The sequence below is a fragment of the Vidua chalybeata genome, chromosome 11 (genome assembly GCF_026979565.1).
Source record: "Vidua chalybeata isolate OUT-0048 chromosome 11, bVidCha1 merged haplotype, whole genome shotgun sequence".
Classification (NCBI taxonomy): domain Eukaryota; kingdom Metazoa; phylum Chordata; class Aves; order Passeriformes; family Viduidae; genus Vidua; species Vidua chalybeata.
The window spans coordinates 14,678,425-14,704,846 of NC_071540.1; the positions used below are offsets into that span (position 1 = coordinate 14,678,425).

At 49.1% G+C, this 26,422-nt stretch overlaps 3 protein-coding genes and 2 non-coding genes across 9 annotated transcripts in view; 2 read left to right on the plus strand and 3 right to left on the minus strand.

The window, feature by feature from the left end:
• The window catches only part of RANBP10 (RAN binding protein 10), a 66,025-nt gene extending 59,975 nt beyond the window's left edge, over window positions 1–6,050 (minus strand). For 2 of the 3 annotated variants that reach the window (XM_053952809.1, XM_053952808.1), the window contains exons 1-2: window positions 5,818–6,050; window positions 4,829–4,940 (exon numbers count right to left, since the gene is read on the minus strand). In XM_053952809.1, the coding sequence (XP_053808784.1) occupies window positions 4,829–4,940; window positions 5,818–6,022 (317 nt within the window). In that variant the 5' untranslated portion in view covers window positions 6,023–6,050. The remainder of the gene's footprint in view (window positions 1–4,828; window positions 4,941–5,817) is intronic. The other variant, XM_053952810.1, reaches the window with a different exon arrangement.
• Window positions 6,051–8,071: 2,021 nt separating this feature from the next.
• CENPT (centromere protein T) lies at window positions 8,072–21,678 on the minus strand. 3 transcript variants are annotated; one of them, XM_053952615.1, is made up of 13 exons: window positions 21,596–21,678; window positions 20,584–20,710; window positions 19,952–20,045; window positions 19,646–19,779; window positions 18,799–18,832; window positions 17,476–17,618; window positions 16,591–17,025; window positions 13,773–13,949; window positions 13,239–13,442; window positions 12,480–12,570; window positions 11,041–11,205; window positions 10,200–10,304; window positions 8,072–8,495 (listed from the first exon to the last, which is right to left on the minus strand). In XM_053952615.1, the coding sequence occupies exons 2-13, from the start codon at window positions 20,606–20,608 to the stop codon at window positions 8,372–8,374; spliced, it is 1,731 nt and encodes a 576-aa protein (XP_053808590.1). In that variant the 5' UTR covers window positions 20,609–20,710; window positions 21,596–21,678; the 3' UTR covers window positions 8,072–8,371. The 3 variants fall into 3 exon arrangements, with proteins under 3 accessions (XP_053808590.1, XP_053808587.1, XP_053808588.1); XM_053952612.1 differs by lacking the exon at window positions 21,596–21,678 and adding an exon at window positions 21,246–21,572 and having other exon boundaries at window positions 16,591–17,022; XM_053952613.1 differs by lacking the exon at window positions 21,596–21,678 and adding an exon at window positions 21,246–21,366.
• On the plus strand, window positions 21,571–24,390 carry THAP11 (THAP domain containing 11). Its single transcript, XM_053952616.1, has one exon. The coding sequence runs from the start codon at window positions 21,571–21,573 to the stop codon at window positions 22,306–22,308; it is 738 nt and encodes a 245-aa protein (XP_053808591.1). The 3' UTR covers window positions 22,309–24,390.
• A 1,027-nt stretch (window positions 24,391–25,417) lies between these two features.
• TRNAL-CAG (transfer RNA leucine (anticodon CAG)) lies at window positions 25,418–25,500 on the plus strand. The gene has a single exon. It is a non-coding gene; the product is annotated as a tRNA-Leu (tRNA).
• A 144-nt stretch (window positions 25,501–25,644) lies between these two features.
• On the minus strand, window positions 25,645–25,727 carry TRNAL-CAG (transfer RNA leucine (anticodon CAG)). The gene has a single exon. It is a non-coding gene; the product is annotated as a tRNA-Leu (tRNA).
• Between the last annotated feature and the right edge of the window lie 695 nt (window positions 25,728–26,422).

The following is a 26,422-nucleotide window of genomic DNA, read 5'->3' on the forward strand; positions in this document are numbered from 1 at the left end:
ACGGTGGGATGGTGCTAGAAGAAGGCTACCAGCATTTCCTGTGGCTTCTGTCTTTCCAGCTTCCCTCTCCTGCCTTTCTGGGTCTCCACCTGATGCAGAAATCACTGTTTCAAGTACTGATCCAACAAAAAGACTGTGAGCACAATCGAGCTCACAACACAAAACACATCATGGCACAAAGAAAAGCCATACTGAGATGCTTCCTGGGATGGCTCGAAGTCCTCATGAAACCACTGGGCTGACCTGGCACCTCCTCTGCCCACAGAGCACACTTGCTGTGTTTGCACAGAGTCACTATGGGCAGGCAGTAGCTCTGTCTCCACCAGAGAGGTCAGGATGCCAGTGCACCAAAGTACCCATGAGTAAGCAGCTGTCCAAGACCAAACCATTCCTAGAAAAGACAGCAAAGGCAATCCACAAGCTGCTGGGCTGTCTGTTCCAGGAGCAGCTCAGAAATGGAGAGGAGGCAGCAGGACAGGTGACTTCTGCCAGAATTCAGAAGCCATGCATCATCAGGGTTGGCCTCTGGAATGTCCTCCCCAGTCACACTCCATCACAACCCAGCACGTGGCTGGGGGAGGTAAAACCAGTCAAGAAACCAAAGTGGTGGTCAGGAACACACACTGTCACCCACAGACAGCTCACGTTGCCCCAGCATAAAGAGGACAACAAGGATGACTTGTCCTTCTGAGTCACAACAGCCTCGAAGTTGTGGGTTGGCTGCCCTACCCTGATGAGTCTCTCCCTGTTCCTGTTTACCAAGCAGAGATCATGGAGTGGGGAAACAGAGGCTGTGAGATGTGCTGACAAATCACCACCAAACAGAACCACATATTGGAGGGACAGAGGACAAGAGTTCAGGGCTTCAAATACTGCTAAGGTTGAACTGTTGCAAACAGCACTAGGATAAAAGCCTGAGTTATTTGTGGCAGCTCAGGAACAGAGGAGTCATAGGCATTTCTGCCAATCTGCTCATCTGAGGAATGCTGGAAGCAAGCCATCCACAGATTCACGGAGAGGTCTGGACAGGAAGGGACCTTGGGACATTCTTTTTTCATCCTTCTACCCAAAGCATAAGTAACTCTGAAACTTCCGTCAGTCAGCAGACTGAGGGCTCTCCCAGGCAAATTTGATGAGGGAGATGCCAGTGCCTCTCCAGGCATCCTGTTCAGGTGCACAGCCATCTTCACAAAGGAAAATTCTTTCGTATATCCAGCTTTCATTTCCCTTGCCACAACTTGTGACCCACTGCCTCTTGTCCTTTTGTTCCAGTTGACAACACTCAGGAGACAGGCACACAATGGCTCAGGAATTAACTACCAGCAAGTCTTAAAACAAAACAGTTCAACAACACTTTGAAGGGAACTGAGGGTTGCTGCAATCCTACCCCTTTGTCTGCCAGCTCAGGCCATCACTTTATTGAATCACCTTCAATTAATAAAGGGAAACCTGAAAAGTAGACCTCAATTTAAAGAAAGAAAAAAAAAAAAAGGAGTAATTTCTGACAGTGACGTCAATAGATGAAATCATCATCCATTATTTTCTGGCCAGCTTTCCAATAGTTACCTCCCTGAACCAGCTCACCATAGGACAGGGTAGCAGCGTGTCTGCATGAGGGAAGGGGTAGAAACATACAGCAAATGCAAGGGCAGAATCCCACAGCCCTGACATGTATCATCCCAAAGGGCTGTGGAACCACTCCCTGTGTGCTCAGCACAGACAAGGAGGTGACAGGAGGGCTGGGACTAGAGAGTGCAAACTAAGTTCTCCTCTGCTCTCCGAGGATAAGAACGATCTCCTACCTCAAGAAGTAGCAGACTGACAGATCTGATTTGTTCCATGTTACCTAGAAACTTTGTCAAGACAATTTTTCAATCGTATCCTGGCAGCCTCCCCTCTTCCAGAAAAAAAAAAAAAACAAAACAAAAGAAAACTGCACAAAAAACAAACCCAGTAGATAAACATGACCTCTTATCAATTAAGATTAAATCCACCAGGATAAAAAATAGCTACCATTCAACTAAAAGTAAGTTTGAACCACACTTGTCCTTCTCAAAGGACTGTGGTTTTATCTCATGAGCAGTGGAAAATCCAAAGCTAAGAAAACTCGATCAGTCTTAAAAGTTTCTTACATACACCAAATGGACTTTTTGGAGGCTGTACTTGCTTTGAAATATCCACCAGTAAATGATTTTACCAATGCTGCGGCAGAAAAGTCCAATGATGGCAGAGTTTTCATAAATAATTCTGTTTGCTTCTTTAACAAAAGCACCTTTCTGGGGCAGGTACATAAAGGCACAGGGGAGACAAGGCAGTGCAAAAGAGGAAGTTTTTCTAGCAGCTGTGGCAGGGCAAAGCAACCTTTGCCTGTGCTGCTGCAGTCCCTCCCTCCCTCTTCCCCTGTGCTGGCTCTGGGGTGAGCACAGGAGTTGTCAGCCTGGAAAACAGGGGGAGGCAAGGATGTGTTTTTGACTGCTAGGATATGATGTGGTGGGAGAAAACAGGAGAGAACCAGAGCATACTGATTTTAAATCCCCTCAGTCCAATGAAAAACAGGGGAGAAGTTAAAAAGGTGGCCCTGACACCTGAGTCACGTCCATAGCTCAGGTTTCTCTCCCACAGTGACATCACCAATCCAAAATGGCACTGCCTAATGCCAATTCCAGAAGCCTCTTTTCAGAGCATGTCACACACAGGCAACATCCCTTGGCAGGCTGCAAAAAGGCATCGTGTGAGCTTTGGGATTCTTCCTTTTCCATGAAGAGCCACTGGGAGCTTCTATCCCATTTCTTATCTGAAACCTTAGTTTCTGTTGTTTATTAGCAAGTGTCAGTATCTAACCAGAGTGCAGTGCCCTAAACTAACAATGCTGAGCACAGAAAGACAACAGCTTTGAGCAAAATCAGACTCCTCAACACTTCCTGAAATCCACTTCACCAAAGCCTTTCTTGAGTAAGTCTCGTTTCGAAACCAAATCACTCACATTTTAAACCTAAATGTGAAATGCCATCACTCCAGAAACTCCAGAAAGAGATATGCAGGGAGTAACTTCACATCCTTACCTCACTACCTCACACAGGAGTCCTATAACCAGCTCTAGGGCAGAGGCTGAAATGGCCATTCTGAAAATGAGCTCAGAAGGATTCCTCTTCCTCTCCCCTTGCTAAAGTGTTGTTCCTAGGGACAGGCTTTGCCATGACACTGCTTGAGAACTTCATTCCCTCCATCCCTTCTTTAGATGTCTGCACCTTCAATCCTTTGAACTGAAGTCACCATGATGGAATCAACACTGGGGAGCCTCCCCAGAAGAGATCTCTGCCACAGTTCACTAGTACAACACACTGAGCCTCCAGCAGGAACAATTCAAACTATTAAAGGTGAGATACACAAAAACACCTTCTCAAGTGACAGCCAGGCAGCAGCTACAATGGAAATTCACAACCACAAATCCCCAGCACCACCCTGTGTGAGATAAAAGCTGGATCTGTCTCCACCAGCACAAGAAAAACAAAGCACAGGAATGGCTGGGACATCAGAGAGGCTCTCAAAGCCACTGCCCGACCTCAGATCAGAGCTATCAGCAGCTCCTGTTCAGCTTGTTGTGTTAACACACATGGTTCTGTCTCTTTGGAATTAATTATTCCTGGAAAGTCACTGTAATTACAGAATACAATAAAACCAACAAATCATTAATACAGAAAACTCTGATCTTGGGAGACAAGCAGAAAATTTCATTATCTCCCTTTAAGACTGATCTAGACTGCAGTAAAGATTAAGTGCTGTTCAGTGACCTTTTGTAATGTGATTTCTTTGGAAAATTGTCCTGAAGCTCACTGCAAATTATTTCAGTTTTAGCAGTTACATAAACTAATCAAGGGCAGTGTTTCAAAACAGACAAAGCAGTTAATAGCCAGGTCAGTGAAATGAAGGAATAAGGATGGTTTTTCCCTGCATTTATAAGGAATTCAGCCCAGCATCCACCTTTGCAGATAACCCAGTAATTATCAAGGGCCTAAATGCAGCACAAACCAAGATCCTTCCAAGTCCCTTCACAAGTAGGCCACTTCTCACTTCAACAATGACAGCAAAAAAACTCAGCTGTAACAAGTTGTCACTTTTATTTGGTTTTTAGAGGAACATCTACTGCTTTCCCCACAGTCCTTAAACTGGTCAGAGTTCAAATGTCACACCTGAAGGACTGGATTAATTAATTACACCCAATCCCTCCTCCTGTGTGGCTTTCCCTTCCAGATGATATTCCTGCCATATTCATCCTTTAACAATAAACAATGCCAGGGCCATCCACACAGAGCAGACTGACACCTTCATAATGAGTAAAAATTAAACCCACGTTAACAAGAGAACTCCAGACCTTGTTAGAAATGCCCCTTTACTGCTTTCCCCAGTGCTCCAGCACTCTTCACCACATCAATACTACTGCAGCAGTCCAAAATTAAGCTCAAGGCTCCTCCCTTCTGCTTCACTTCATTTCTGAGGCATCACAATTCCAGAAATCAGAGTGACCAGACCTTGCCAGCAAGAAGAAAACCTATTTTAATTCATATTGCACCAGAGTCCCACAGTTTACTGAGTTTTTTTACAAGTGCCCATCTCCAAGAGCTCAGGACAGAGCTGTGCCAGTGCCTCTGCTTCCAGGGCATTCCACCTCGTTTCCATCCATTCACCAGGAGCACAAAACCTGCCCATGCTGTGCCTGCCTGCGGCACCCAGCAGCCACGGGACCTCGAACCCTTCTGGAAAGGAGCCAGAGTCCAGCAGAGCTGCCAGACACACATCCCCAGGCACTGAGCTGCAGTGAGGCACTTACCCATCTCTACCTTTACTGACGATCTTCACTTCAAAGTAATAAATGCCACAGGCTGCAGGGATGGGGTGAGTGGCCCTGACCGAGGCAGCATCTTTGTGATTTTTACCGTGACCTAAGAAAGAACAGAAATGTAAGTACTGAGGGGATCTGGCCTCTCACGTATCCTGATCTAAAACCTCACTATCCGAAGGCAGCGGGGATCTGCTTCTACACGGAGCCAGCCATTTGAAGCACACTTTCCAGAGATCCAGCATATACAACTCTGCACTGCCACCAGTAACAATTCCTACAGCACAAGCGTTTCGGTTCTCCCTTTGTTTTCACTATGAAGTTTTTGAGAAAGACTCTCAGTACCACCTCTCCCCCTCCCCGCAGACATAATGCGAAGACCAATGTACACAGACAGAAGACAAAAATGATTACACAAGAAGGGAATGACATCAGTGTTTACTAGCCAAGCAGGAAAAGGAATAATCGCTTCTCCGTCGGGTGGGTAGGGAGAACAGCTCCAACAGCGAGCAAGGAAAACATCGCACTCCAAGTCTGCGAGCAGCTCTCTGGTGTAAACCCGAGGAGCCAAAGCCCCCGTTACGCAGCGTGTCGGGGCCATCCGAGCCCTCGGCTGGGTTTTAAGCAGGATGACAGAGTAAACAGACGGTCTGCCCGCACCGGGCCCGGGCTAGCGACACGGCACAGCGTTATATAAGGCCACACACTCCACCGGGGAGAGCCCCCTGCTCCCCAGCGCCTCCGCTCCCGAGCCCAGGCAGCCCGGCCCGAGCAGCCCAGCCGGGGCCCCGGGCCGAGCAGGCGCCCGGCGCCGCCCGTCCCCGCGCTGCTCACGGCGCCCCTGCCCCGGAGCCGCCGGACCCGCTGCCGGCTCAGCCCGCGCCCGGCGGGCCCCGCGGAGCGGCCGGGCCGAGGGCCACGCCGGGGCCGTCCCGCTCCGGGCCGAGGCCGAACCCGGCGCCGCCGCCCCAGCCCGGCACCTTTGTAGTGGACGCGCAGGTTGCCTTGCGAGAGGCCGATGTAGTTGTACTTGTCCTTGGGGCTCCAGGAGCGCGGCAGCGGCGTCTCGTCCTGGTTGACGGCGGGGTAAAGGCGGCGGAGGCGCCGGCTCAGCTCCTGCTCCTCGGGCGGCCCCGGCGGCGCCGCGTCCCCGCCGTGCGGGCTCCCCGCGCCCGCCTCCGCCATCTTGGACCCGCTTTGTGTCAGCGGGCGGGGAGCGAGGCCCGGCCGCGGCCGGCAGCCAATGGGCTGCGAGCGTGCCCACAATGGAGCCGCGCCGCCCGACGGGAAGCGCAGTCCTCGTCACTGCCGCCCGCCCGGCCCTGTCTCTCGCCGAGACTACAACTCCCGAGAGGCGGAGCATGCAAAGCCCCGTCCCCCCCCTTGGCGCGCTGCACGCTGGGAACCGTGTCCCCGTTCCCCTCCGCTCCCTTCAGCGCCGTAGGATGCAAAACTCCTATTCCCAGCGTGCTCTGCGGCAGCTCGGAGCCCAAGGGCCGCCCAGCGCTTGCAGGCGCCCGCCGGCCGCCTCCGCTCACGGGCCGGTTTCGGCCGCCGCGCGGCGCCCGCACGTCAGGCGCTACGTGGGCAGCTATGGCGGCGCGCGAGGGGGTCCTGCGGGCGTGGCCGTTGCCGTGGTGACGGGTAAACGGAGCGCGCGCGCCACGGCGGGAGCGGCAAAGCCCCGCCACGGGAACAGCGGCGGCTCCGCGCCGCCAGGGCACCGCCAGCGACCCCGCTCACCCGCTGTAGCTCACAAAGGAGCCTCTGGTTCCCAGCTGGGCCCATATGGCTATACAGTCTTTCTATGTGTTTATATATTTTTTTTTAATACAATACACTACAAAAACTGAACTACTGCTCTGAAGCCACGGCCAGCAGGAAGAAAAACAAGATCCTTGAGCAGACTTCTAGTATGAGTTCATTCTTCTGTGTATGACACACATAATTCCATGTTTCCATTCTTTTTCCATGTCTCCACAGCAATAAACAGGCCCTTGTCATCATTCCAAAGCCATGACTGTCGGAGCAACTGGAGACCTACTTAAGGCAAGGGCTGCACTCTCTTGACCTGAACTGAAGTTACAGGTCTGAGACAAGGTGCTCTTGACAGCATGATCTTCCCTTCCTTGAGAGAATATTTATATAGTTATATATTTAGATTACATCTATAGTTATATGTATTTAGATATCCCTACAAGCCCGTTTGATGCAGAAAGTTACAGCCTCTGAGACTCCAGACTGCCAAACAGGTATCAGCTGTTTGGAATACACCCAGTCTAAGGAAAAGGCCCCAGTGAGTTGAAGAATTCCCATGGAACACCCAAAGCCAGTGTCAGCCCCACAGTGTGACAGGCAGCAGGTGCAAAGCACTGTCTCCTTCCATTCCTCCCCTCGGGAAAGCTGCACCTTCTGGTGAGAAGAAAGTGAACTCTGACATGCACTGGAGAAGGGAATCCAATCCCATGCATGCAGAACATGCAGACACTGCTCCCAGCAGAGCTTCTCAAAGGATCCTTTTCTTTCCAACACTTCAGTCACACTGTATCAGCAAAAAATGCTCTTTGTTATATTAATGGAATTATGTTTTGAAAAATATCCTTGAAAATTGCCTGTCATTTGGATTGGCATTGCCTGCTGAAGATCTTAACTGTATTGGCCATTGTGTCCTTTGGTGTTGTTCAGTCTGTTTAACTTCCAGTTCCTGCTGCCAAGAGCTGGGTTGGGTTTCCAGGAGTCCCTGTGGACTGTGCCATTTGGCTGTGGTTTGAGGAAGCTCTACAGCACACAACCCAGAGGGGAGCAGCCATACCTGCAGCAGGATTTAGGACAGCCTCAGATGGGGAAAAACAACTCGTGTCACACTGACTGCCCAGAAGGACACTGAAGAGAAAGTCCAAAATCCATCTCCATCCCTCTGAAACTGGTACATGTCACAGGCATTATTCTTTCCCAGCTTCTGGACTATTCTACAAAGTCACACTCCTTTGTTGTGCAAGATCTCATTCCTAGTGTGGTTTAGGCTCCCTGGAAGCAGTACAACCACACACAGAAGTTTTGCTTTGTTTCCCTGTGTGAGGAGCACAGCATGGACCAGCTCCTCGATGCAGCAACTGCCTGTACAGGAACACCAGTGGAAAACAAGGGGGCACCATGGCTGGCATGAAGAGCAGCCAAATGCCTGCTAGGAACAATGTGAACACCACAATGCAGGAGCCTCTCAGCTCACCGGCATCACAAAAAATACATGTAACATTTTATTTATCAGAGCTGTACAAGTATTCAAAGGTAACATATAAAAATATGGATAGTCAAATTGCTTGTAACAAAGGCTGGTGAGACCCAGCAGGTAGAGACACCACCTGGTGTGGTGGCCACAGCACAACCTGCCTCTACTCAGGAGAACATCCAGCAGGGGCTGCCTCACTGCTTACGTGTGGAAAAGCATCACCTGGAGCAGTGACATGGAACAAGCCACAGCCAGCCCCTGGGAGCAGGCCACCATACCCACCCACAGGGGCCAGCCCTGCACCTTCACTTGCAGGGGATCACTTTATTTCCACTCACTGCAACTGGAATGAGGAGCTTCCGGTACTCCAGAGGGAGGAAACGCTCTATCAGCACGTTCAGCGGCATCTTGTCTGTCACCAGCCCTTGCCTTTGGCCAGAGAGAGAGCAGGGAAGAAACAAGAGTTGTTAGTGAAACGTGTTTCCACTCGGTATCAGAGTTTTCTTGCAGTGATGTTTTTGCATTTAAGAGCTGAAATGCTCTGCCTGCTTGTGACAAACAGCTCCAGACTCGTGTTTGCAGGCAGCTCTCAGCTCCTGTGCATGGTGCAATGCCAGGATTGCCCACACAGCAGAGCAGACAGACCCAGAGGGCTCCTGCAGAACAGCTTCCCACAGAGCTTCCCACTGTTTACCATGGGGATTTTCATCTATATTAATCAGGACCAAAGTAGAGGGTCATTCCTTTTTAAATTCACAATCCACCTACCATGGGATAAATTCTACCCTTTGAAGACATGCACAGAATGATGTGACAGAAGGAAATAGCTCAGTACCCAGATTGTTTTACACAACTCAGAGGTGGTTGGCATTTGCCAGCTGTGTAGGCCATGGAGTTTTCTTGTACACCATTTAGCTGACTGGTCTGAAAAAATCAGAATCTCCCAGTTTTGCAGAAAGAAAGAAAGTGCAACATTTATTCACACTTCCCATGTGGAAGGAACAGAGATGCTGTTCTTATGCATGAGCCAACAACAATTCCTGATCTCTTTATGAGGCAGTAAAAAGGCAGAAAGACATCTAGAACAAGGTGAAACAAGTACAGGGAAGTCTCAAACCAGGACAAGTAACCCATCGTGCCTCCTGGCCTGTTCATACCAACCTCAGCATACACCTGTCAGGTGGGAAAACAAAATCTCTGGATCAGGACAGCAACAGATTATTCTTTTAAGCAGCAGCATCAGCTCACCTACAGAGGCCCATGCAAAGCCAGTGTCATCAGCTGTGCCCTGTACTATCCCCCAGGTGACTTTAACATCACATTTGAAACTCTTCCAGTGGAGTTTAAGAACAACCACCCAGAGTAATGACTTTAAATGAAAAGTGGTGGATTGCTTCAGGCCTCACAGAAGCTTCTAAGCCAAGAATAAATCCTTTGTGTTTTGGTCACAGAACAAAGTAAATCCAGGCAGGAGACAGGGCAGCTGTGAATGTCCAGAGGGCAGAACACCAGTGAGGCAGCTCTGAGAACACTTCTTCCACACTGCTGTCCAGGAATGTCACTGTTAGGAGAGGCCAGCCCTGCCCACCCAGGCTGGGGGCTCTTTCTCCTGCTCTTGAGAGGAACTGTCAGTTTGGATCCCAAGTATCAGCTTGTGCAGCAGCAGGAAGAGTGTATTTTGTTTGGAAGAGCAAGTCACCAAAACAGACAGCAGGACATGTGAAAATGCTCACAGTGTCAGTTTTAGATTATTTTAGCAAAGACCTCACTCAAGGATGCAAACAGTGCATCCTGTTAGCATTTCTCCCTCTTAGCATTTCTCTACTTCTTCTACACATGCACCAGACATTACTGCTTCACCCTTACACAAATCCCTCTCCTCTTGCTTCCTCAGATGACTCCTTGCACTCACAACCCCTGACTACTTCCTCTTGCCCTTCCACCATCACCAAGTGGTGCAACCCAAGTCCAGGGATGCCTCCTGGGACAGAAGTGGTCTCACACAGAGTAAATCCCAGATCCCACACTTACTATGCAAACACTGCTGTTGCACATTCTGGCAACAACCAGGTGTTACTGGGCTATCAAACACCACCAAACACTACTGCAGATTAGTAACAACCCTTCCATTACCTTCTCATGAGGACTTCCAGGTCAGCTGCCTCCACTGTCTTCCTCCCTGCATGGTGGGTGTAAGCTTCCAGATCATTGCTCAGCTGCTTGAAGTATCTCTCAGAGCTGAGGGGGAAATCAAACCAGACTGTGGAGCGTGTGAACACCAGCTACTCAGCCCCTTCTGCAGGGCAAGCTGCACTAGAGCTGCTCGTTGTGCAGGTCACAGCCTGCCAGGGAAAGCTGGGGGAGAAGAAACTCTCCAGCCCATGAACAAAGCTTGGCTTCTCAGCCCAGGCTCCCTGGAACTTCACTGCCAAGACAGCTGTGAAGCAGCTGCACAACCAGAACGTTTCCCAAACTTCCCACGCATGCAGGAACAGGGCTTGACACCAGTGACAGAGAAATCAGCACTGAGAGTCAGATATTGGCTGCTGCAGTGACAGTCTTCAAAGAATACAAAATTTTACTCATGAAGGTAACAAGGTCTAAGGATTCAAAAAGCTGAGAAACCTGGATTCCAATGGAACACTGCACAACCTCACTGTGCCCAGCACAATGACCATTGTCCAGAGCCATCCTACCCATGGAAATTGGTAAATACAAGACTCTGACTGCTACAATTTGTTGGGACAAAACCCAGATGCTCCTGAAAGGCAGGACTGATCAGATACACACACATGGCAACACACAGCACTTGGCACATTTCTGCCCACTTTTATCAGGCCTCTCAAGACTCTTTCCAGCTGAAGAGAGAGGCCTGTCAGCAGCACTCCCAACAGGTTTATTACTTCAGGGAAGAAAAGAAAGAAAAAAACCTCAACAGTAAAAATAATGGAAAGAGCAGTTTGTTGCTACGTACCATTTTTCAACAATTTTGAATGCATCTCTGGTTACTGGCATTTTAGCAAAATGTCTGAATATCTCCTTTATCAAACTCCTTGGTATTTGAGGTTCCCGTGGGTTCTTCGGGGATGTTCTCAATTTCTTTGGAACCGTCTTAGGCTGCAACAGCTTCAGGGGAGACCTTTGAGGAAAGTTGAAAATTCACACATTGAATGAACAAGGGAGAAGCAGAGAACACCAGGCTGAGTATGGAGAAATCCTAAGCTGAACTGGAAGGGATAAGAACTACCCTGAGGTCTTCATTCTTTCTCCCTTCCAATTCTTCAAAACTCTCGTGCCCACACAGGGCAGTTTGCAAACAGTTCATGTGGCATCACGGCCTTGAGAGAAACAATCCAGGCTCAAGTTCCCTTGATTCCAGAGTGCTCATGTAACACACTGTCAGCAAACTGGAGCTCTCTCCAATACATGACTGCAGTTTCCACTGCATCCCTGTAGTATTCCCTTTAAAATAGTGCACAAAGTTTGAGGCACCACAGGTCACGTCTGCATCTGTGGACAGAGGAGGCTGCTCTGCAGGGAATCCTTCTACACTACTAAGAATTTCAATGGGGGCTTTTTTTGTGGGTTGTAGGGTTTCCCACCCGCCATTAAACAAGACTGTAAGTCCTAAAGGAAATTACAATTGTCTTCCATTCTAAAATAGGAAAAATTGTAATATGGAAGAGTTAAGTGAAACTCATGGATTCATTCAGAACATAATTAGAAAACAACAGAAAAAAACTACAACCTCAGGCTAACACATGCAAAACCCTAGAGAGGGTCTGTGGATCACTTGACTCTCTCCAGTCCACCCATATGTGGGCAAAAGAATTTTGTCTTCTTGTTTATTGCTTTAACAGACAAAGCTCTAAAGTCATGGGCTAGAAAATTCCTCCTGTTCCCTAGGACCCACTGCTAGTGGTTCTGATGAAGCCAAATTTCTAGTCAAGAGGGTGCAAGTGTTAATTAATTTGGAGTAATGCAGAGGACAGGTTCACTTTCTGCCTCTAGGAGAGCTTCATTTTAGTCAGCACATGACAACTGCACACAGCTTTAGGTTTCTGCAGTCAATACAACTATGTCATTCCATGTGATCAGTGTCTTGTCATCTGTAATTCCCCCTCTTCTGCAAGGGCCTCTGCATCCCTTACTGGAGTCTATGGCTCCAGAGTGTCTTACCAACTGAAAAACTCCTAGGAAAAGTTTTGGCCTTAGCACAGAAAATATTAGCAGAACGTTCATTGGAAAGCCTTAAGGCACCAGACCTGCTCTGGAAGAGCACTGACATTCACTCAAAGACTTCAGCACTGCTCACTCCCTGTGGCAGCTGCCAGAGCAGCTGGCAAAGCCAGGCTCTGCTCTGCTCCCAGCCCCACCTCTGCCAGGCCACTGCTGGACATGGCTTAGGCTTACCTGGGAGCAGCAGGTTTTGCAACATGTGGTGTTGACAGCAGGGGGTTGTGGGCTGGAGCACGAACAAACGCAGGAGTCTTCATTGAAACCTCTGGGAAAAAAAAGTACTGGAGGAACTGAAGTCTTTCAGAACTCCTGGAGCAGGCAGTGCTGCCACAGCAGACAGAAACCCAGCCAGTTCCCCACATGCCTGGTCCTGGTCACACTGCCTGTGCTCTGGCTGTGCCCCACAGCACCCTGAGCCAGCACAGCTGCTGGCTGCTGCAGTGCCACCCCCACCCCCCCAGCTCCTGCCACACAGGCTGCTGGCTTCCCTTGGGCCCCTGTGCTGGCCCAGCTGGCTGGCCAGGCTGCAGGGACACACACTCAGAACCAGGCTGCAGTGGCTGACAGCTGGGTTAATTTAGGTTGCCACAAAGCTGCAGCCTTTTAAACCAGAGAGAACTTCAAAGTCTAGAAGCTACCTCTGTCATCTTGCTAAGCCACTGTCAAATTCTCCTGAACAAAGGGACAAGCTGAGCTACAGAGTCACATTACAAGGGCCAGACTATAAACTTCTCCCTGTTTGCAGATTTTCTTAACTCCCTCCAGGCAAGGCTCCTGTTATCAGCATCTCACCTGTTCTCTGCTATGAACCCATGGTTTCCTCCAAGTCTAATCTGCATTGTCTTTAACTTCACTCTTGAACTTCTTCACTTCTTAACAAGTGAGAGCAGGAAAGAAAACAGTGTTAACAGAAATGCTGAGCTGCTTCCTTACCTTCACTTGCAGGGTGTTCAACTTCATCCTCAGCAGGCTCTTCCACTGAACTATCCAAATTTAGCACCATAGCCTGGTCCTGTAGTTCATCTCCTTGTTCATCAGTTTCATTTAATGGAGTCATCTCAGGTTTATCAGATGAGGAAAAGGCATGTGAGTGCCTGGCCAGACTTTCAGCTCCAATGCCTCTGGTAGTCTCATGTTCTAGGTTTCCAAAACAGGACAAATAAAGCAGTGAAACAAATATCTTTGCCTGATTCTGGAACTTCCACTAGTAAATTTTAATCGAAGATACCTGCTGTAACTATACATTTCTAAACACTACTGCCAACCAAACCAAATTTTGGTTTCCCTTTAAATAAAATGCAGTCTTCCAGCTTAAAATGACAAAATCAGTTTGAAATTTCCCCAGTAATTAGCCCAGATTCCAGAAAACAAAGGAAGTTAACTCTCTCTCTCAGCACTGATGCCAGCCATGCAGCATGAGAGCACTCTGGCACTACAGAGAGCTGCCAGCATCAGAGGTGTCCTCACCAGCTCTGGGAGAGCTGTGGGCTCCAGCGCTGCCTTCTTCCATTTCCTCTCCTGCTGAAGGAGCCATTTCTGTTTCACCTCTGCTGTCCTGTGCTGCAGTTATCTGCAATTCTCCTTTTTCAGCCAGTTTATTCTCCAAATGTTCAGAATATCCAGCACTTGCACCATGTTCTGCAGCTAAAATAAGAAATTCTATCATACATCTTACCTACAGAAAAACCCCAACCAACCACCACTGGAATTTATTTCTGATAAATAAACTCAGCCATAGGTTGTAAATGAGAAAAGCATGTGCAGTTCCCTTCACAGCTGAGAAATGCCCAACTTTTTCTGTGTTTGCTCCACAGCCACCTAATTAGGGGCCCATCAGATCCCGATGAAGGAATTTTACTTACAGTAAGCAGAGCTCCTCCAGATCTGCCATCTCTATGGCCATTTTCAATTTTGGTGGTTGTGTAAAATTTCCTTTAAATCTAACAATACCTGGAGTTTGTGCTCAGATTCTACTCCTCCTTTCCTCCATTTTTCTGAATAAACAATTTTGTAAGAGATATATTCCATTGTAGAGAAAAGAGAGCCTAGAGTGATTTTAACCATCCAGGACAAGCCTCTGGCATGCAGGATGAGAAATATAAAGACACATGACTTGCTTGTGTTTAAAAACTTGAGCTATTGACTACTTAAGTATTCCTTTTTCCTTTATACTACATATATAGTCTACATATCTGTTACTATGTAGCTCAGTTAAGCAGAAACCCACACAGGTAATTACTTTGTGAAAATTGGGCATTCTGACATCATGACACACATGACAATGTTGTCACTTGCTGAAGGGTTTGGAGTTCTTGGCTGAGTCCAGAACCAAAAGCTGTCAAACTGCACTTTTACCACCCTCTCCAGCAACTGGGAGTTTTCACAGTGAAAAGTACAAATGTGGCAAGGCCTTGGGACCCCCAAGCCCAGGTGAAGGGCACAAGGAAATCTGGCCAAAGGTAGTGCAAAAATCAGTTGTATCCATTTCATTAACCAGAACATTGGGCTGCCTACATCAACACAGGGCCTAAAATGAAGTGAAATATTAACTAGCTTAGATTAGCCAGATGAGAGTTCTTCATCTTTCCTATGGGAAGCTGAGCAGTAGTACAGATCTGCCAAAACATATGAACCTTTATTCCACTTCCAGTCACAGCCCACTTTCAGAGAGTTTGTCTAGAAATGTCCAAGTATTTCTAGTATGTCTTGAATTAAATTATTTCCAGCATCTACTGTAAAATTAAGTCTTATTTTACTCTGAGTAAAGTTAAGTCTTATTTTACAAGTCACCTGAAAAACTCTGTTTAAATCAGATTATACTCCATTGCCTTTCTACAATGGAAGTACTTCTTACCCTCTTGGAAAATCTTTTCCTGTTCCACTCCATTCACTGTATTAATCACCTCTTCTGTATCACTTATGTCTAGATCTTCAATTATACAAGACACAACTTGTTTCAAAGACATCCTGGAAACATTTAGAGTGACTGGGGATCCCAAATTTGTACTTGAACTTTTGGAGGGCAGAAGGGAGCTCCATCTATAAACAGCTAAAACAGATCATTAATGTGTCTCCTGGCAGTGTTTTGAATTTTCTTTTAGCTTTCCTAGTAAATAAAAAAACAATCAAGGAGGGAGAAGACACAAGAAACACTTGTGTGCACTTCACGCAGTTTAGGGAGTTGGCATCAAATCTTAGGAACCAGTTGGAAAAATCTTTGCACTTGACACTGAGCAGCAACACCACCAGCAGCCTCCTGTGGTAGAGCAGAACTATGTCACCATTAACTTCTGACATTAATGCCTTATTAACTCCAGCATCTTAAAGATCTGCTCACTCCCCTCACTGGATCCAGTCTCCTATTCCACATCCTCCACACTCTGCATTATCTATCCCTTTGTCCTAAAATGCCTGCTATTGGAGCTGCTCTGAGCAACTAACCTTTTTCTGTTGATTCCTTCCCTTGTCCTTTCAAAACAACTTTTGCCTGGTCTCTACAGTATGAGGAAAATGTGCTCCCATTTACACAACCAGCACAAGGCCAGGGAAATGAATGCCAAGGAGAGGTGCCAGGGAAAAACTGGCAAGCAATAGGAATTGCAAAGCATTGGTACAGAGTGAGCAGGGAGGCCACTGCCTCTGTCCAAAGATTTTTAAGGCCCTGGAGTCAATGGAGAGGTTGGCTGTGACAAATAAGTGACCATACCACAGTGAAGGTCTGGACTAGGAACTTCCAGAGATTCCTTCCAAGTCTGTCTACATGTCCTACATATTATCTCCTTATTTTTTGTGACCAATTTAGAGTGCCCGTTTCTGGGGTCCCAGTACAAAGGAGAGATGGACACAGTGGAGAGTCCAGCAAAGGCCCACCAGGGAAGTTAAGGGACTGAAGCATCTCTCCTAGAAGGAGAGTCTGAGACAGCTGGGACTCTTCAGCCTAGAGAAGAGAAGGCTTAGGGCAGATCTTACCAATATATACAAGTGTCTGAAGGTAGGGTGTAAGGCAGACAGAGCCAGACTCTTCCCAGTGATGCCCAGCGCCAAGAAAAAAGGCAACTGGCACAGACTGGAACATGGGAGGCTCCATCCAAACATAAGGAAGACAGTTTGCAGTCATTACCCTTGCAGACTCATAAGAGCCATTTAGACAGGGTCCTGGGCAACCTGCTCTTTGTAGCCCTGCCAGAGCAGAGGGCTTGGAGAAAATAACCTTGAGCTCCCTTTCTACCTCAACCACTCTGTGAGTTCAAACAACACCTGCTAAGCCTTAACCCATAGTACTCACAGCAAACCACCTCTTCTTCTTCAGTAAAAGTAATCTGTGCCATTGGGTTACTCTGCTGGGAATGATCCTGCTTTTCTTCTCCCTGTTTTGCAGGGATTTCTGGAGATACATTAATCATTCTGTCAACAGGCTCATCATCAAGGCTTGAGCTCTTGGAGTATCTTTGGGTCCTTCCTTGGTTTTTGCTCACACTGGATACCAGGCCCTCTAGCTTTGCTTCTTCTTGATCTGCATCAGAAATCAGGCTCCTCTGTGCCGAAGTTTTTGAATCTGACAGGTGGGGTTCAAGAGCAGACAATTTACTTTGGCTCTCTTCATCCAGGTGGGGCTGAACAAAGAGCTCTGTGCTATTCATCATCATTTCTGCATCACTTGTCAGGATGCTTGTTCGAATCCCAGATGCAGATTGTGAGTCCACAAGATCGTTCTGTCCTGCTGAGAAAGTTTTAAAACAAATTTTGTGTGAAAAACTGTCCAAGGTCATAGGGACATAGTATACTACCAGGACTTGTGTAATTCATGATTTAAGTCATTCAACCAAATTTTACTCCTCCTCAACAGATCAAATACTGACACCGTATATGACCCCACTTCTGTGCCCACAACTCTCCCTACCAAACAACAGAGACCTCAGTACCCACAGATGAAGATGATCCCAAACAATTCCTGTGCTTTAAATGACCAAACTGGGCAAAGTACATATTTAAGTGCATAGAATCAAAGGAACTGCTGAAGCAGAACCTCATTCTAATCTTGCTTCCCAAATCCCACTCTATTACTGTGAATGTGTTAGTAAATTTTAAATTCTAAAATACAGACCATGCTTCAGTAAATGCTTCTAAAAGCCCCTGCCTCCCAAAAGAGAAATAACACCATTTAAGAAACCTTTGCTCTTCAGCATGTTCTGTTCCACTCTGCCTTCAAACTCTTGCATGTCAACGGCCTTGCGGGTTTTGGGCCTCCGGAGCAAGCCCCTCTTTTCTACCGTGTCTGGGGCCAGCAAGGAACCCACAGACATACGAAGGGATCTGTAAAAAGAGGGGAAAAATTGTCAAAATCACACACTCCACTTTCACCTTCAGAATACAGACATGATGGCACTAACAGTGACACATTTTGCAGAACTAGGAGAAATTTCCCCAAAAGACCCTTGAAGATTCTATGTCAGTCTTTAAATGAATTGTTTATTTTCATACTATCACCCACCATCAGGATATGTATCACAGAGATCAGGAAGCAGACTGTTTTAAAGCCTCCCTGAGACACTGCAACACTACAGCTGACAAAAGGGTCAGGAATTTAAAAAATCTTAAAATAACAAAAAATAAAAAGGAAAAAAAAAATGTTTCAGAGTAAAGATATACCCTAGATGACAACAGGGTGGTAGGAGGACTTCCCAATAAGTTTAAGAATCTACTTACTATCAATACTGTCAGTAAAGTACAGCTACCAACACACTGTGACTAAGATGAAAGCTGATAGCAACACATAAAGCATAGGAAAAGATGTTTCTCACTGCAGGTGTTTTGCATCCTCAAGATTGACCATGCTCAGTGACCTCCTGTCCCTCTATCCAGGCAACCCAATTAAAAAGGGGCTTCAGAGGTTCAAAGACAGAAGTACAAAAGCCAGCCCCAAAAAGCATCTTGTGTGGCACCCTAGGCAAGGGCTGCAGTGAGAAAGGTGAACCAATGTGCTGATTTTGGCCAGGGTTATTTGCAAAGTACACGGGCAACACCAGGAAGCAAGTTCTTTGACTCACTAAAAAGCTTTTAAAGTCCAGAAAATACAATTGCACAGATGCAATTGATGTGATAAAACTATGAACAGGCAGGGACAATATTCTAAGGTATATTGTGTACTGACTTACATAATATTCTAAGGTATACTGTGTACTGATTTACTGCTGGAACCATGAGAGCAAAAGGAAAATGGAATGATCCAAGCAAGTAAAAAGAGGAGCAATAGTAGCAATACAAGCTAGACCAACCCAGGCATACAGTGCAGAGCCACAATTTCTGAAAATCAAAAGGTGTGTGGTGCAACACCTTCAAATTCCATCAGCAGAGGGGCAGATGTCTGTGTTATTGCTAACACTAACACAGGTCTTGAACATGAACCCAGGCATCTGCAGTGTTCTTCACCCCTTCAGATGTGATCATACCCAGGACAGCCAGAAGTTAAGAAGTTATTATAGGTTAAACTCACCGAGTCATAATTGTGCTGTCCAACGTTGACTGAGCTAGAAAAAGTTGATGGTACATTAGTTGAGAAATTACCCTTTACACAACAGGCTACAGGAACATCCCAATGGATCTTCCTCTTTTCAGAGCCAGCCATGCTACAATCCTCAAACATCATACATTGGTGCAAACAGAATTGGATAACGGGGTCACTTCACTATTTATTGTCTACATTTCAGAATTGCATATTAGAAATCTAATAAGCAATTTCTGAAAGGTTAAGAAAGATATTTATTTCAATGAAAATTTAACATGGCATATACCTTCAGATTTAATAATTTTAATTTTACCACATTGATGACAAGATGTTAGGTCTTGGTCACAACCACCCTTCATCAACCTAACCCAAACACACCTGCAGTTTTAGAAACACAGGTAGCTATTCCAGAGACTCTTGATGAAACTGGAACTCAAACCTGTTCTGCTCACAAAGAACTTTATCATTATTTTATATAATTGCAATGGAAAGTATGCAGCTGCTTGTATTTTGAAGTTTCTAGAACTGAGAAGACAGGGATTACTTCCTCTGGAGACACTTCAAAACTCAAAAAAGCACCAAGTTGCAAAAGTAGCCAAGAAATTATATATAGTCGTGGCAGAGCCTAGAACTTGGCTTAAAAAGGTTTATTTTAAATTTGATAGGATGGGGGCTTTTACTTTCTCCATTATCCCCTTTGCATGAGATATTGCAATCTGGATCCCAAACCTACAACTGCCCAGCTGGGCAGCTCCTGACAACTGAGCTGAGCAGGAGAGAACCAGCTGACAGCAAATGCAGCACTGAGCAAGGTAATTCTTGACTGCAGCCTCACCTTGGTACTGGGGAAGTCGTCTCTCTGCTGCTCTCTCAAATTCAGTAATGCTGAGTTTTTTTCTCTTCTTTTTCATGTGGAACACAGTGATAGATGTTTCCTCAGGACCAACATCTGGCAGCTGCAATTCCCCCCTACCAAAACAAACCAAGCTGGAGAGGCATCTCTGATAATCCCACCTGACAAGATACAATTCTGATCACTGAAACACAAGTAGAGAAGTCCTGCTCCCCAGTCCCACCACAGAAACTGCAGCTCTACCTGGCAGTGTAATAAAGGTATAAATTATAAAAATCCACTACTTACATGCTGGAAACCCTGTTAGATGGGACTTCTGAATGAGCTTCTTGGGTGTCTTCATGGTTAGATATCTGAGGTGCCAGTGGTGAAACTTGGGGTTCTGCCAACAAACCACAACATTTCCTTTCCACAACTGGAAATGCAGCAGGGTGTCACATCTACACTACAGGCTTTAATAACATTTATTAGCAGGTTAAAATAAAGACCTAGTGAAAACTGCTTGGGTTCTACTCCTGGGAAGGCTGGCAGTGACAAAGCTGGCAGTGACAGGTGGCAGCACAGGGGTTCCCTGCACTGCAGCAGAATAATAACTCACACCTGATCCTACAGCCAAAGACAGCACCAGGACGATGTGCTCAGTCACCAGGATAAGAAGACCAAGTGAAGAGGGTTTTGAAGAGGTTCTTCAAAGCTCTGATTTCACCAGTGCAAGGCCTGGTCTCTCAGACAGTTGTATCCTGTACTCAGGTGTCCTGCAGTGACTCCTCTGTCACATAAATCAGTCACACAACAATCTGATTTCTGATTTTGTGTAACAGGGAAAGGATAATGGGCTACCAAGGAATACCCCTTGTTTTCTCAACTCTACAAAAACATTGTCTTTCTGTTCTCAATTCTCCTGAAAAAAAGACACTTACGGTTCTGCATGACCCTCTTGAGCATAAGCCGTGGTGTGCCATTTCTGAGATCAGGGAACACTGCCAGTCTCTGCTTTGCCAAGGTGCTTCTGACAGATTTACTCCTATTTTCTACACTCAGTCCAGTCTAGAGGGAAATCAAGAGACAAGCAATTCAAAGCTAGCATTTTCATTATTAATGACCCCAACAACAAAAGCATCCACCACCCATGTTCTAATAACAAGCTAAGCAAGCTGGTAAGAAACTTTTTCCAAATTCCAAAGAGAAACTGCGCGTGCTGGCTTTTTGACAACGGTGGCACTTCCCGTGTGGGCGGGATACAATTCAGCCCGGGGTATCATCCAGGTGGGTTCCAGCATAAAACCCTCCTGTGGACGAAATCCTGAGCGGCCTCAGAGCACAGCCGCGACCTAAGCCCGCCGAGAGCCAAAGTCAGGGGTTTCGGCCCATTTCCCACGATCAAAGGCGAACAAGGCTGAGGGAGCGGCCTCCGCTCCTGCTTCAGAGGCCTCGCTGCTGTCTCAAACCGAGAGCGACCGGGCGGGCGGCACCGGGCGAGTCCCACGGGATGGTCGATCCCAACAGCGACTCTCCTCTCCTCTCCTCCCTTCTTTCTTTTCTTCCTCCCCTCCCGCCCGCCCTTCCAGATCCCTCGGGGCACCTGGGCCGCCGCCCGCGCGTTGTGGCGGCCGCTGCGCCTGAGGCCGAGCCTGGCCCGGGGCCGCCCGTCGGCCATGGTGGAGCCGGTAACGGCCGTACGCCTCCCGCCTCTCGCCGCCTCTCGCGAGACGTGCGCGCGCGCCGGGAGGGGCCGCGGCGCAGTGTGGGGCGGGTAGTTCCGCCGGCGCCGCGGTGCATTGTGGTCCGCGTAGTTCCGGGGCGGCGGCGGCGGCGGCGGCGAGAGGCCGCGCGGGCCTTGTGGGAGCTGTAGTTCGGCGGGGCCGCTCGCCCCGCTCGCCGCGGGTGTCCCCCCGCCCCGCGAGGCCATGCCGGGCTTCACCTGCTGCGTACCGGGCTGCTACAACAACTCGCACCGCGACAAGGCGCTGCACTTCTACACCTTCCCCAAGGACGAGGAGCTGCGGCGCCTCTGGCTCAAGAACGTCTCCCGGGCGGGCGTTAGCGGCTGCTTCAGCACCTTCCAGCCCACCACGGGCCACCGCGTCTGCAGCGAGCACTTCCAGGGCGGCCGCAAGTCCTACCTGGTGCGGGTCCCCACCATCTTCCCGCTGCGCGGCGTCAACGAGCGCAAGGCTCAGCGGGCCCGGCGCCCCCGCCCCGCCACCGCCGCCGCCGCCGCCGCCGCCCCGCAGGGCCCCGCGGCCGCCGCCGAGGCCCCTGCAGGGGGCGCGGCCGAGGACGTGAAGCCCATCGACCTGACGGTGCAGGTGGAGCTCGGGGCCGCCGCCACCATTGGGCCCAGCCCCGTGCGGCTGCCGGTGCCGGTACCGGCGGCGGCGGCGGCCGGGGAGGAGAGCCCGGTGGAGGGCGGCCCCCCCGATCACTCGTACTCGCTGTCGTCGGGCACCACGTCGGAGGAGCTGCTGAGGAAGCTGAACGAGCAGCGCGACATCATCGCGCTGCTGGAGGTGAAGATGAAGGAGATGAAGGGCAACATTCGTCGCCTGCGCCTGGCCGAGGCCCAGCTCCGCGAGGAGATCCGCGAGAAGGACCGGCTGCTCCACGCCGCCAGCGCCGGCACCCGCAAGCGCCATGGCCTCTGAGGGCTGCCGGCGCCCGGCCCGGCGCGGGGCTCTCCATCGCGGAGCCTCCGCCGCCCTCGGCGCGGTGCCGGGCAGAGCACAGACGGGATGGACCGCGGCCCCTCCGTGCCCGGCTCAGCCCACAGCAGCCCCCAGCAGGGCAGGGCCTCGCCGTCGGATTCCCCTGCCTGGACTGGATCAGCTCGGTGCCCAGCGCCGTTATCGCCCCGACGTTATCTCCGGTGTCACCTCACACCGGGCCCATCGATCCCGCTGTGTGCAGTGTCAGAACGCGCTGCTCGTAGCGTGGATGGGACCCGAGTCGTCACTAAGTGGACGTAGGGTATCAGTTTTCAGCAAATAAACTCGCTCTGTGTCAAGTGAGGTAACAGCAACACTACCCTGGAGAAGGCGTGTCCGACTGCCGTGGGCACTGTACCCATCGCAGGATGGTCGGTGATGTCGCGTTCAGCCTCGCTCAGTGGAGGAAAGCTTTAGAAACCCTCTCAGGGTGATGTGTTTCTTCAGTAAATTACTGATGCCATAAAAGACTGCTGTTCCTAGCGTGACGGAACCCCCAGATTAAAGAGTGTTCTTGTACTTTGTAGTTTCTGCTTTCTCTGCAGCGTGTGTGTATTGGTTACAGATGACTCCGTGCTCTCGACACCAGTAAGGATTACAGTCTGGTTCAAAGAACACGGTGGCACTTAACAGCTGTAGTTTATCTCATTGGCTTAAAACTCCCTCTAATGAAATGGAGGCTTTGTAACACATTGGAATTTTAATCCTTGGCCTTCGTTCTGAGAACCAGGATGAAACAGAAGTGACTTTACCTGCAGTGGTTGCAAACCTTTCCTGTCTAATCCTAAACTAGTTGGCATGACTAATAATCTGTACATTAGGCAAGACCATACTAAAACCTGCTTGTGTGTTCTAAACCAAGATTTAAGAGTATTGTAACAAATCTATGTGGAATGGTTGTGTAGTTTCTGTTTCTAGCCAGCATCAGTCCCTTCACTTTCTGCAACAGGAAACCAAATCAGCGTTGGCTAGAAAGAGGGTGGAGTGAGGGTAGCAAAGCCACGGGTTTGGCTTGGTTATACACTTCCAGCCTGGCTGGTGGAACAGATCCCTCAGCAGTTCAGAGGAGGAGGGAAGTGTCTGGTGCCCCAGCACGGCCCTGTGGCAATGGGCAATGAAGATGGATGTTGAGAACAAAAGGCACTTCACCACAGTGTGCCCATATTCACCTTCGAGGGGAGAATTCCCAGGTGTTCCCTGGCTCTGTGAGATCCTTCTGGAACCGGAGTGCATTGTGCTCAGTAGATTGGGATGTCACTTTTACTAAATTTTATAGAGGTATTTTCTAAATGTAAAAAGTATCTTTAGTTTGAAATTATGTAATCTTTGTAACACTGGCTAATGTAGCTTTACAACCATCAGCTTCAACACTGTATACAACCGAACAAAAGGGCACCCTGGGGTTTTGTAGCCGGAGGTTTCTCTGTAGATCCTGAAGCCAGTTCAGCTCCAGGTTGTCACAGCCTGCTATGTGATGCATGGGTCATTTTTTATTAACGTGTGTGCCAAGTTGGATGGTCATCTGTAAGGATGCTACATGTCTATCCATGTACTAAGTCCTTGCTGATACTTCAGTTTAATTTATTCTCCAATCTGATGTGTAGCTCTCCAGCTCTGTGCTATACTGATTTTTCTGCCAGTCGAGTTAGTGGCAATTTTTTCGTTTGGTCGGTTTGGCTTGTTGTTTTGGGTTTGGTTTTGGTTTCTTTTGTAGGACAAGCAGAAACCTGCTCCACCATGGGATCTAACATATGTGATTGGTCCAGCAGCTCTAGATGCTCCCGTCAAGACAGTAGGCAGCACAACGTCCCTCCTCGCAAACGAGGCTGGTTGTGCATCTGAGCTTGTTCAGAACGTGCATGTCCTGACAGTCATGGTACTTTTTCTACCATCGGGATGCACTTCAGGATGTTCAGCCTTTTGGCCTTGCTGGACTGGTTACCTGCTGGACTGTTTGACTTCTCCAGGTTACACTGAGGTGCTAACATGCTTAATTTTAATAAAGTATATTTTGTTTTCTTACGTTTCCTGTCTCCTTGTGGTTTATATATCTATTTCTGAAAGGTTGTGGCTGTAGCTTTGTCTTGTAACATTTTTTTATTCATTGGGAGCTCCACAGCTGGAACAGCAGGACTATCTTTACATTCAGGTAGGGTGAGGAATAGGAGTCTGAGGTCAGTTCAGCGTACCACACACCTGCCTGTGCAGAGATTGGAGCCGTTTTGATGAGCCATCAGTCACAGGGTGCTCTCTGTGGAACCAGGAGGGATTTGAGCAGGGAACCAGGCTTCCCCCAGACTCTCCTGTCTAATGCCTGGTGGAGCAAGGAGAAGGCATGGCCTCCCACGAACCAGCCTAGTGTAGGAAAGATCTTGCATGTACTCTTAGAACGTGTAATTCCACTTGCCAAAGCTCCTGGTTTCAGATTGGTTTAGAGTTGTTAGTCTCAAGGAAATGTATGCAGGAAAACATTTCAGCTGTGCCTCAGCCATCACATTTTTGGGTTGAACTGGGAATGCAGTTAAATGCAGTTAAATGCAGTTGCAGGACTGAGAGGTGATTGTCCCACTCTGCTTTGTGCTGGTGCAGCCTCACCTCGAGTTCTGGGAGCAGATTTGGGCACCATAGTACCAGAAGTATCTACGGCTGTAACAGAGCGTCCAAAGGAGGCCGTGAGGATGGTGAAGGGCTAGAGGGGAAGCCTTGTGAGGAGCGGCTTGTTCAGCCTGGAAAAGAGGATACCGAGGGCAGAGCTCATTGTGGGCTGCAGCCTCCTCAGGAGAGGCAATGAGCTGCAGCTCCTCTCAGGAGAGGAGGGGCAACGCTGATCGCTGCTGTCTGTGACCAGTGACAGAACCTGAGGGGACGGCTGAAGCTGCGCCAGGGGAGGTTTAGGCTGGATGTTAGGAAAGGGTTCTTCACGCAGAGGGCGTCGGGCTTTGGAAAAAGCTCCGCAGGGAAGGGTCACAGCCCGCGGGGTATCGGAGCGCACGGAACGTTTGCACAACGCCCTCAAGTGTAGCACCGGCCACAAAGGCCACCCAGTGGTGTCAGGATGGCCGAGCGGTCTAAGGCGCTGCGTTCAGGTCGCAGTCTCCCCTGGAGGCGTGGGTTCGAATCCCACTTCTGACAACTCGCATATTTTTGCGTTACGCTCGCCTGCAGTTAATTAGTCAATTGCTTTTAATTGCGCGCTTTCGGTCGGATTTGTTTTTTCACTCACGCTCCTGCCCCCCTTCCTCAGCTAAAAGCGCCCGCCGGGCGGGCAAAAGTAGCTGTCAGAAGTGGGATTCGAACCCACGCCTCCAGGGGAGACTGCGACCTGAACGCAGCGCCTTAGACCGCTCGGCCATCCTGACCTGCCGCGAGCCATCTTCTTGCAGCCGCCTCCCATCCCAGGTCGCAGCCGAGCCGCCGTGTCCGGGCACAACGCCGGGCCCTGCCCTGAGCCGCGGTCTGCATTAACGACCTGCGTGATGGGGCTGGGGGCGCGCTGGGCACACGACACCAAACTGGGAGCGTGGCTGACAGTCCAGAGGGTCCTGCTGCCACCCAGAGCGACCCGGACCAGCCCGAGATACAGGTTGACAGAAATCTCCCGAAGTGGAGGGTGATGAGGCACTACGCAGATTGCCCAGAGAAGCTGTGGCTGCCCCGTCCCTGAAGTGTTCAAGGCCAGGTTGGAGCAAGTCCAAGGGCTTGGAGCAACCTGGTCTAGTGGAATGTGTCCCTGCATGGCAGGAGGTTGGAACGAGGTGCCTGAAGATCACTTCCAACCCAAATTATTCCAGGATTTGTCAAGGAGACGCGTGTCGCCCGGCCCCCGCAGAGGGAGCAACATCAGGCACTACGATGCGCCGGAGGCCACCAAATGTGCCCGGTGAGCACCGAGCAGGACGCGGCTGCACAGAAGGTTCGCGGTGACCCGAGCTGCTCCAGGCAGAGCATCGCCGGGATGCGGGGAGCGAGGGCTGTCACGGTGGGGCCGCCCTTTGTCGGCGGTACCCCTGTACGGGGACACGGCGACACGCCGGGAGCGCAGCGCAGCGCCGGG